The sequence below is a fragment of the Pinus tabuliformis genome, chromosome 1_2 (assembly GCF_031772625.1).
Source record: "Pinus tabuliformis cultivar Carrire ecotype Pingquan chromosome 1_2, CPIR1, whole genome shotgun sequence".
In the NCBI taxonomy this organism is placed as follows: Eukaryota; Viridiplantae; Streptophyta; class Pinopsida; order Pinales; family Pinaceae; genus Pinus; species Pinus tabuliformis.
In genome coordinates, this window is record NC_142298.1 from 1,084,381,658 (window position 1) to 1,084,393,607 (window position 11,950).

General features: G+C 32.5%; 1 protein-coding gene across 1 annotated transcript; it reads left to right on the top strand.

Annotated features, from left to right (window-relative positions):
• The first annotated feature begins 281 nt into the window (after positions 1–281).
• Positions 282–1,382, top strand: LOC149209923 (F-box protein At5g49610-like). Its single transcript, XM_089398809.1, has one exon. It carries the CDS (start codon positions 282–284, stop codon positions 1,380–1,382), a length of 1,101 nt encoding a protein of 366 aa, XP_089254935.1.
• The last annotated feature ends 10,568 nt before the right edge of the window (positions 1,383–11,950 follow it).

Below are 11,950 nucleotides of genomic sequence, written 5' to 3' on the forward strand. Positions count from 1 at the left end.
CCAGCCTACATTGGGCATTTAATACCCCATGTATGGCTGGTTAGCTCTTGCCGTTTAACAACGCCGTCATTTTAAAGCGTGTTCCGAGTTCGTATTTCAAGACAACCTAAGGCACAGTACAGTTCGCTCTCAGGGAGGGTTTACAGTACTTTTTAAAGGGAGGGTATTACTATTCTTCGTATGCATTCAGGAATGAGAGATCTTCCATATTTCAATACCTCCATATTTGAAAGATCGCTGCAATATCCGTGGGAGCCAGCGATATCGAAGGTAAAAGCAAGATGGAAATGAAAAAGGAGATATGGAAGAGATTAACACAAGACCTGTTAATGGAAATTTTGGCAAGACTGCCTATGGAAAGCATCGTGAGGTTTCGCGCAGTTTGCAAAACTTGGAAGGAAATGTTTCAATCCTCCGAGTTCAGAGAGTTAGTGGCCACCTCAGCGGTTTCTTCTAGTGAGGCATTTCTCATTGTTCAGAAAGGGGAACAGTTTATTGATTCATCTCAGCGATCGTACGCCAAAAACCTATGGATTGGTATAGAAAGTGGCTACAAATTTCGAAGTCTGTCTTTGGATTTTCTTCCGAGCCCTGTTGTTGTGGTGGCAGGTTGCAAGAACATACTTTGTTGTTGGAGTGGAAAAGATGAAATTTACATATGCAATCCTCTCACCCAAACCTGGATAGAACTTCCACAACGTTTTGAAGATACAGCGTGGGATTTCATTAGTCTAGCTTTTGATACACGCACGGCACGTTGTACCCTTATCATGGGAAGGAATTCTAGAGAACATGTTAGGGAGTTTGACATGTGGAACGCCTTTGACGCCTTTGGGGAAGCACCTTTACCAGAAAGGGATATGGTGGCAGAGATGTATGATTCCAAAACTAATATGTGGACTCAATTAGAAACAACTGTGGGCAATCTAGTTCGACCTCAAGGGGAAGGCATACATTCGAATGGGAGATATTATTGGTTAAATGAATTATTACCTGACGACGGGGATTGTTTGAGCTTAGCTGCATTCGATGAGCAACAGAAACAATGGAATGTAATCAAGGGGCCACAGAACATAACAGTTGACATCGGCTCACGAATTACTGGTTGCGAAGGACGCATAGCTTTAGTTTGTACGGGTCACATGTCTTTATGGGAACTTAGTATAGATGAAGTAGAAGGAGAGAAATGGTCTCCATTTAAAACAGTGGACATTGAGCACGAATTGAGGAACCTGATGGTTTGCATGGACATGGCAGTGAATCACAGTGGCTGTGCTTTAGTCTTTCTACCCATGACGAATGTTTATGTGTTTTGGAGCGATTATTTGCGTTCTCCTATTTCAGTGCGTGCCTTCCAAGTAAACAATATTTTCTGGCCCTAGTATACATAGCGCTGCTTGTTTCAGTCCTGTTACTGCTTTTATTTCTTACATCCGAAGCTCATTTAGATATTTTTATGGGTTTGGAGAATAGTAGTAGATTTTACTGTTTTTGTAAATGCTTAGAATCGATTTGCAAGTAGTTGAACTAGTGTTCTACACTTGGTGGGTTTCTAGGACTGCGATGAATGTATGTTTTTGTTGAAACTTTATTAGACTTCTGATCTCATATATCAATATTCGTTATCAATATTCGTTATCAACGGTGTCTTGAATCGACACAGCTGGCCATTTTTGTACGAGAGATTAAAATCAGTTTTGCAGTGATCTATTTAATTGGGAGGTTCTTATCTCGTTTGGATCAATTCTCTAGTGTAAACTTATAATTTTAGGTGAAGAAGTTATTTTTGCATTTTGATAATAGAATATCATTATTAAATTTTTAGGTGAAGAAATTATTTTTGCATTTTGATAATAGAATAGCATTATTAAGGCTTTCTGCTTGTTGGAGATGAATGTGGACGGAATTTAACATGAAGGAAGTAACGAGTCGCATCCTTGTAGAGCTCGCTTAAAACTGTGAGACACAATAAGATCATACATATGTTTTGTTGGCTGATTTTTAGGCCATGGGCAATCAGGTTTAGTTTTGTGAAATTTTAGGGTTTTTTATGACTGAAATTTTGGTTTCTGAAAAATCCATTGGTATCTTGTTTATGTAATCAAGATTATATTCATTGTACTTGGGAAATGGAGACCATTTTGCCGATATACGTATATAATTTGGTAGATGCTGAGGCTGTAAAGTTGTTTCAATTCAATTTACTCCTATCTTGGTCGAAATTTACTGTACAAATGACATGGCATTGTTGGTGATCATCTCAAAGTGTTTCTGCTTTACCGTATGCTGAAGAATAGTGAATTAAACGAAAGAATTTTCTAGACAAGTCACAGGGTTACACCTCCGATGCTTTTAAGAGATGGTATTTAATTTTTAGTTTTTATTTTGTGGGCAATTTTTTTTGAATCTATATTAATTTACCTAGCTTTATTACCTTTGTTTCGGTTTGAAAAATAAAGTTATTTTTGTGTTTAAAGTGCAAAGTATTTTTGTGTTTAAAGTGTAAAGTATCATATTTATGATTTGTCAAAAATATGAGGGAATATGCCATTTATATTTTACTAAAATATGAGGGAATATGTCATTTATATTTTACTAACTGCCAAAAAAAATCATTTAATTTTTTTTTTTATTGATCTGCAATTTACTATCACATAATTGGGAGTTCACTTTGGTGGATGTTCTGATGTTAAGATATTTATCCTCTACTTTTAAATGCTGAGTATTTGCGCCACTAACTCATCACCTCCAACTTTTCAAATAAATTTGTGATTCCACTTTTTGGCTGCTTCTATTTTATCTTTGCCAACTCCTCATACCATCTCCAGGACTTTACATAAATATGCAATTCTTAAATTTTTATTATTTTAATATAATTAAAAAAATTGTAAGTGCTAGCTAAGAATTGTGCCATGGTTTTGTCAATTTAATCTTTTGTAACTTTAAACAGTGGGAGATAATGGAATTTTTTTGTAAATCTGTGTGAGTTATGAAGTGGTGTTCTAAATTCTTTTTTTATTTTCCTCTTCTTCTGTGAGTTGTAACTGAATAAGAATTTTTATCATCCAATAGATCCCATTACTATATAATGGAATATATTGTGGACTCTGAGCGAGCATAAGCTTGATCTAATAAAATAGTTTTTCTATTGTATTTAATTGTTTAAATTGATATCAGAGGAGAGAAACCACTTCCTAATTGCATCCATGCACAAACGCATAAATTTAAATAAAAATATTATAGATTATTTCAATTTGTTTCCCTGTGTATTTTTCAAATCAACAATACCAAAAAATGATTGTAATTACAATTCATTATACTTGGTACAGAGGGAACGCTTACTGATTTTAGTTTTACAAAATATTATTGATTGTTTAAAAAAAAATCAAAACATTTTCAAATCAAACTATTAAAAAACAGAAAAGAAAGAAAGAATATGTAGCAGAATTACTATATAAAAGAAAGAATGGCAAGTCACATCAGAGAGATGTATCTTCTTTTACCATAGGCATATTGACCCAAGTGGTACTGCTGTAACAAAAAACTTCTCGCTAAAATATATCCAAGTTTCTGATAATTTTTATACTCTGAATCAGAACTAATTTCTCCAAAATATAATTTGGAGGGATTGGGCTAGAGCACTCTGCATGTCTAAGCTTTGCTCCTGGTGGCTTCCCAGCTTTCTGCTGCCCCTGCTGCCTACCTAAAGAAAATCTTCCCCCGGATCAAGGAAGTGAGTAACCTGAGCTAAACTTTTTGGTTTTCGTGGTGCTAGTCCCTAGAACCAAAGCAAGTAGGGGCTGCAGTTGCCGACCTATAATTAACATGTTTTGTGATCCATAAGTCAATCGAGAGAGAAAATAAAGTAGTTGCATGGGAATTCCCAACCCCCCAAAAAAAACATATCCACAGGGACTCGAGGACATGCCTGGGTCCAGTCACAGATCCGAGGGACATGCAACAGGAACGCTAGAATCATGGCTATGGCCACGACCGAAGCTGTGAGTCATTGCCTACCTAAAACGCATTGAATTTTTATGAATAATCATAATCTATGATATAACATTAGGGTTAATGAGGGTTAAATTGGTAACACTATGTTTATTTATAATTAACATATTTATAATTAATATGTTAATTATGGTTCATATATTCAATCATAATTAAATTTGTTTAATTAATTTTTTAATGTATTTTGATGATAAAAACTTAATTTATAATTAGTAAATATAGTTAATATATGTCAAATGACAGCTTTTTCTATCTTTTTATAGATAGAAATGAACTTATAAAAATAATTTTAATTATATTAACTCCGTTTTATACTTACTAAAACAAAATATATTATAATTAATATGTTAAACTATGGTTGACTTTCCGTTATTTATTTTTGAATAAAAACAATTTTACCATAGTTGTCAATATTGAACTAAATATTTATTAAAAGAAAACACCCTCGCACCCGAACATAAAAAAAATTAAACCCAATCAACTGATTCACTGCCATCATTTATTTATTATTATCGAATTCATTTTTCAATGATATATCAGTGGGGCCTTGGAGCATGAGTATTTAATAGCATTATTCACAATTTGACAGACCTGTCATAGTATATCATAATTTGCTACAGGCTTTGCTCCTGTAACCATGTAATTTTATTGGGTCCGGTTAAGATCCGTATGTCGATGAAACAGCTGGTCTGATAAAATTTATTTTGAAGTTATTTGAATTGGAGTTGTTTCTAGTGTGATTTTTGGTTTTTTTTGGAAAATATTGATGTGAAATTTTGATTTATGTTTTTTAAATTGGTGTTTTTGGTAGAAATATTGATGTAAAATTTTGATTTGTGTTATTTAAATTGATTTTTGACAGAAAATATTAATGTGAAATCTTGATTTGTCTTATTTAAATTGTTTTTAACTTTATATAGATTCAATCCTCTTAAAAAATCCTTAACAAATCTCAATTGTACAAAATTACCTATCAAACTTATAAAAACTTCCAAAAATCTTCACAAAAACAACTCTATTTAAATTTGTTACATAAATATATTTATTGTATTTATTCAAAACCATTTTTTCATTTTTTTAGAAATATACTTATTAAAACTGTTGTGTTATTGGTATCAGAGGAGTATCCATTTCAAAAGAATCTCTTTGTATTTTATTTAATTTACGAATTTTAATAAATTTTTATGGCAAATTAAAACAAATTTTCACTAAATCTAAAACATTCAATTAAAACTTTCTCCTCTGAAAATAATTTTATAATAGAAATATTTTGTGACTAGTACAAAGGAGGGACAATCATTAAAATACTTTGACTCTATATTTTATATAGATAATTTTTCCCATAATAAAAATGATTTATATGCATTTAAATCTTAAACATTTCATTTTGTTTTGTATTATTCCATTTTTTGTATTAGTTAATTTAGAGAGGGTTAAATAAATAAAATAAAAATATTTTATATAAAAATTTAAAAAATTGTATTTTTTGTGTTTCTTTTAGTGGTAAGGGATATCTGAATAAAAATGTAAATTTTGGTGGTTTATTATAGTGTATGATATTATTGTTTTTAAAGGTATTATTAAATGTATGGAGTTTTTTATAAATTATTTTTTTTAATAAGACATAAGTTTGTTTTCAGAGTAAAATGATGGATGTTTTATAAGTGAGATTATTTTTTATTTTATTTTATTTTATTTTAATTTAGAAAGGATTAAATAGATAAAATAAAAGTATTCTATATAAAAATCTATATTGTTGTATTTTTTGTGTTTTTTCAAGTAAAGGTATATGAATTAAAATGTAAATTTTGGTGGTTTAGTATAGCGTAGGATGTTATTGTTTTTAAATTTTTTATTAAATGTTAGGAGTTTTTTATATATAAATTTAATTTTTTAACAAGATTTTGGTGTGTTTTGATGAAGTTAAAAATGATAAATGTTTTTATGAGAGAGATTTTTTTGTCAGTGTATCTTTGTATGTTGATCTTTGTTAAGTCACAAGTTTTTGGCCAAATGTTGATTTACAATTGTTGGCTCTGAATGAAAGGACTATGAAGTCTAGCTATGGGCTTCACTGTAAAACCTCATGATGAACCATGTTGATTTCTTCGAGGTAAAGATTTGTAAAATTGCTAATAAAAAATTTAGGATTAAGACCATGAGTTAAAGTTTCTGTTTCCTAATAAAGTTGAGTTTCATAATTTCTTAAGGCTAATTTTTTTTAGTAATATGGTGGTTTTTTTATCTTCTTTTGCAACATCAATCATTGAGTAATAAAATTTCAATTCAATAATTCAAGACATGTGTTTTAACATTTATATATTTTAATTAAAAAATTATATATATCTATATATATATATATATATATATATATATATATATATAATTTTCTATTAATAAAATGTGACTAAAACCACAACTGAAGTATATCGGAATGAATACTAGAAGGAAAATTTTTACAAAGGTTTTAAAAAGAAGAGGACAAAATACCATTTACAAAGGTTTTAAAAAGAAGAGGACAAAATACCATCCTTATCTTAGTAAAAGGTTAGAGAGATCCAATACCAAACCTACTAAAAATAAAACAAACTTTTTGAGTACAAGAGTAGATTATTAGAAATTGCTTGCATAAGATGATATAAAAACAAAATATTTTAAAGATTTGACCGGGACCAATTGTTGACTAGATCCATGAGAGACAAGAGTGTTGTTCATTGGATTTTGAAGAATTTGTTTGCTGATCTTTTCAATTTCTTGTTAAAGGAGGGGAGGAAAGTTGATTGTTTTTTAAATATTTGGATAGAGGGAAGAAATATTGACCACCTTCTCTTCTTCTCATGTAGGGTCTATTTTAGTTTTCTTTAAACTAGAGTTTTTGTCATTTTCTCTAAATAGAACCTCTTCCCGAATGGGTGAATTGATGCCCTATTTTCACTTGATCTAATGCTAGATGAGATTGGGATTTATCTTTCCTCGAAGATTGTAAAGTTCAATATCTACATTAGGAGGGGATGTCGAGATATTAATCTCACCATTTGTTAGGTGTCATCACATTTGATTCTATTGTTTGGTAGGTGTCATAGACAACTCAATTTTACTTCAGTTTAATAGAGTTTGCTACAATAATTTATTGTTGATGTTTTCAATGTAATCTATTTAACTATTTTAAATATTGAGAAAAACAATCTATACTCCACGATTTCTAGTCATTTTTTTTGTTAACTAGTTGACTTTTTGTTTGAATGATTTGTTTTTTTGATATGGTTTTTGTTTTTGCTTAGAATTCTATAAAATACTATTTGCTATTTTTTGGTTTTTGATATGGTTTTTGTTTTTGCTTAAAATTCTGTAAATACTATTTGCTATTTTTGGGTTTTTGGTTTTTTAATGATAAGATAATTTTGTTATTTAAATTTTATTTAAGAATATTTTTTGTGTTAACTAGTTGACTTTTTGTTTGAATGTTTTGTCTTTTTAATATGGTTTTTGTTTTTGCTTAAAATTCTGTAAATACTATTGCCATTTTCTGGTTTTTTAATGATAAGATAATTTTGTTTTTTAAATTTTATTTAAAAATATTAAAATAAATTGTAACCTTAAATAATCGAAATAATTGAGATTTATAAATTTTATAATTTAAAATTAAAACATTCACTTTTTAATCAATTTTTCAAAATATTGCAAGGATGTGGCATGTCCCACCAAGACAGTGTTTAATGATCTCGTATGGAAATCCATGGAATGCTAATATAATAATTCCACATGGCGATTATCTATATTCACTCAGATTTTTGAAATGCACAGTACCAAAAATCCCGCCCATTTTAATAAATTGGATTTGGAATCTAGTGTTAATCTAACCTTAAGCTTCTGATAACATGCTCGTAACAACGCCGTCACTTCTCACAAAATGTTCGTAAAAAATACACCTGGCCTGATAACAACGCCGTCATTTTAAAGGGACGGCTCACAGCGTGTTAGTATTTTAATACAACCTCACCTTCTAACTATGCCTTCCCAGTGCAGTACGATTTCAAGTGAGGGTTTACATTGTTTTTAAAGGGAGGGTATGATTATTCTTCGTATGCATTCATTCAAGAATGAGAAAGAGATTTTCCATATTTAATATCTCCATCTTTTAAACATTGCTTTTTTCAGTATGAAAAAAAGTTGTATATTAGATAATAAAAAAATTAATGGACATTTCCCATGGATAGATTCTATCCATCATTCTTATGATTTCTCTGACAAAGGCTGTGCTAACTCAATTGGGATTTATGATTTGTGCTAATTAGCCATATTCCACAGTCACAAATTTGGTTTTGTGATGCCCCATCAAAGAAGGTGATCAGATATACCATAGGAGGAGCAACACTTTTTCAGCATCACATGTTTTTGGAGTCTCCTTCGCTCGATAAAGTGCTATTAATAAAATGATCTTATCATATGTAACTCCAAAATCTTCAAAACAGTGATCAAAGATACGTTTGTTCCTCCATTTCCATATAGTCCAGGATACAAAGAGAGGAATGTTCCTCCATGCCAATTTTTGCTTCAGTGACCATCTCAAACAATTTGCAACATTTTGAAATTGAAGGTGAGGAAAATCATAATAAGCAACAAGTTTAAACCGTACCTTAGAAACATGTTGACATGTCAGAAATAGATGTGCATTGTTTTCCTCCTCCTGGTTGCAAATAACACACATGCTAGAACCATGCCATTGACTTTTTTGCAAATTCTCCCATGTTAGATTCTTGTTGTGGAAAACAAGCCATGTAACGTAGATGATTTTACATGGGACATGACATTTCCATAAATCATATAACATCGGATCCACCACATATCCACCTTCTACCTCGCACAGTTTATCATATATGTCTGCAACCACAAAGTTTGCAGATTTCATTTCCCCAGACCAAATAACCCTGTCATGATGGAACTCCCTACAAATCCCAATAGCTTTTAAACCATCAATAATGAACAGCGATTCATCCGCCATTTGGCCTGTCAGCCGCAACTGTAATGGAGAGTTCCATATAGGAAAGTGATCACTGCATGTTCGAATCAATTGATTCCAAAACAAATAGTCCTTTCTAAAAAGTACAAAGCACAATGGTTCAGAGAATTGACATCCCCCATTTGCTCCATAAATCTGATCAAGGCCAATAATCATGAAATGTCCAAATCCCATGTTCCACTTGGGATGATCAAGGAAAATTTTTTCCACTTTTTGAAAGCTTCTCCATATCGCTGAGACTCCTGAAATGCCAATGGAATTTTTATGAAACCAGCAAGTGAAACTTTTATTCTTCATATAATTTTGGTGAATCACCCTACTCCATACACCAAATCCGAAGACAACCTGCCAAAGAGATTTCATCAATAATGCTTTGCCAAACAACTTAAGGTTCATGATACACCATCCCCCTCTCATCTTAGATTAGGCAATATGGATAAATTTAGTAAGATGATATTTGTGCTTTCGGTTGCAACTAGCACAAATAAAGTTTGCCATTATTATGTTTATGTTGTTTATAGTAGCCATTGGAAAATGATATAAGTGGGCCCAGTAAATGCCCAATTGAGTTAGCACAGCCTTTGTCAGAGTCACACGACTACCCATGGATAAACAATGAAATTCCCAGCGAGAAATTCTCTTGTAGAACTTATCAACCAACCATTGCCAATCACTATTTCTATAACAATTTGGTTTTATATGGTAGCCAAGATACTGTATACCATTCATCATTTGAGTCGCCTCAACCCCAAACAGATTCTTAATATAGTTGATATCTTCCATATCTCCCATGTCAAAATATAGCATAGATTTATGTATATTCATGATTAAGCCAGAAGCATTTTCAAATCTTTTGAAAATATAAAAAAGATGCATCCATGAAATAAGATGAATCATGCCCATGATTAGCACGATGTTAACAAAAAAACCATGTGATATTTTGATATTGTGCCTAGTATCTAGAGCTAGAAATAATCCATCCTCAACCGCACGCTTAATCCGCAGACTCAGTCCATCCATAGCTAGAATAAACAATAAAGGTGACAATGAACAACCTTGCTTCAGTCCACGCCCAGCTCGGAAAAACGGGTGGGATACCCATTGATGATTACGTCATAATTTATATTCTGAACACATGCCATGATCCATTTTACGCACATGAGTTGCAGTCATAAGCCTTCATCAGATCCACCTTCATAATGGCGGCATTTTGATGTGAAGTATGAATGGAATGCATACATTCCTGTGCGATACCAACAACATCGTGAATTTGATGATCCTGCAAGAACCCATATTGCTCAGAAGATATACTTTGATAGAATACTTGCGCATCCGCCCTGCATTTGTTTTTGAAATGATCTTGTAAATAAGGTTACATAATGAAATTGGGCTATAGTCATTGAAAGTCTGCGCAGGCTTTCTTTTGGGTATAAGGGCAATATATGTTGAATTAATACGAGGATGAATGTGCCCAGTACATCGCGAATCCTCCACCATATTTAGGAGATTAGATTTAAAAATCTCGAAGAAGTGCGTGAATATCTCAACTGTCCAACCGTATGGACCCGGACTCTTGTCTTTCTTAAATGCTTTAATAACTTCTAGTGTTTCGTCTGTTGTAACCTCCTTAAAGAAACATATATTTTCCTCCTCATCAAACATTTTCGGATACATATCAATAGCCCATAGCATACCGTTCACTTCAAACTCTTCCTTTTGTTTATATGATTTTTGAAAATGTGAAACAACGGCTTCACATATGCCCTCTTGAGACAAAATTAGAGCACCATCCTCATTTTGAATTTCCCAAATAGAATTTGTGTTACGCCTGTGATTTGTGTAAGGATGAAAAAACGTAATGTTATGATCCCCTTCATTTATCCAGATTACTCTACTCTTTAGCCTCCAGGGGTTTTCTTGTTCCGCCAATATTTCTTTTTTCTTTTGTTCGAGAGCATTGATACGTGACCGAATTTCATCTGGAGTGACTGAGATAACATCCATGGCGTTAATGCATCCAGTGCTATTTGAATATCTTCCAGATCCTTTAAATGTTCCTTTATTTTCTTTTTTTTTCCAAGTTTTTACATTCGCTCTCAGAATGCCCAATTTCTCTAGAATATTCTCCATAGGGGATGAGCTCAAAACTTGGGAAAATGACCAATAAGAAAGCACAAGATCATTAAACATAGGATCTTCAAGCCAAGTTTAATTAAATTTGAAGGGCATCCCATGTCTCCGCCCACCCGTTTGCCAATGAAGAGTTATCGACCTATGATCCAATAAAAAACTATTGATAACATTACACTGAATGTTCCCCATCCGCTCCATCAAGCTCTCATGGATGATGAACCTATCCAATCTTTTTGCAATGTATGCATCCCCTTTCTGGCCATTATCCCAAGTAGGGACCAGCATCGACGGACAAACATCAATGTAGTTATGCATCAGGAAAGCCTCTCTTATTAATCTTGCCATAGGCTCCAATTTACTCAACTCCCCCCAAACTTCATCTAGACCCATCGTACAATTATGATCCATAGCAATAATAAGTGATGTAAGTTCCATTATGCTGGAAGCAAACAATGCCTTCGAGAAAGCATTCCTATTTCTATACGGCCCATAAACATTTAAAATATGAAAACGATCCCAGACACCATGCAAACGAACATCAATAAGGATACCAGCCGAGCAAGAGAACGTTGTTGCTCGGACCCACAACGGGTTCCATAAAACCACAAAACCACTTGATAGGCCAGCAACATCCGTGGCTGCAAAATACCATTCAGGTAGCATTTTGCGGAAATAAGCAATAACATGTGACACAGTGTGCATTGTTTCTTGTAACAATATAATACACGGGTGCACAGATTGAAAGAGTTGTTTTAAAGCCAGGAACTTGTCAGGAGTTCTCAATCC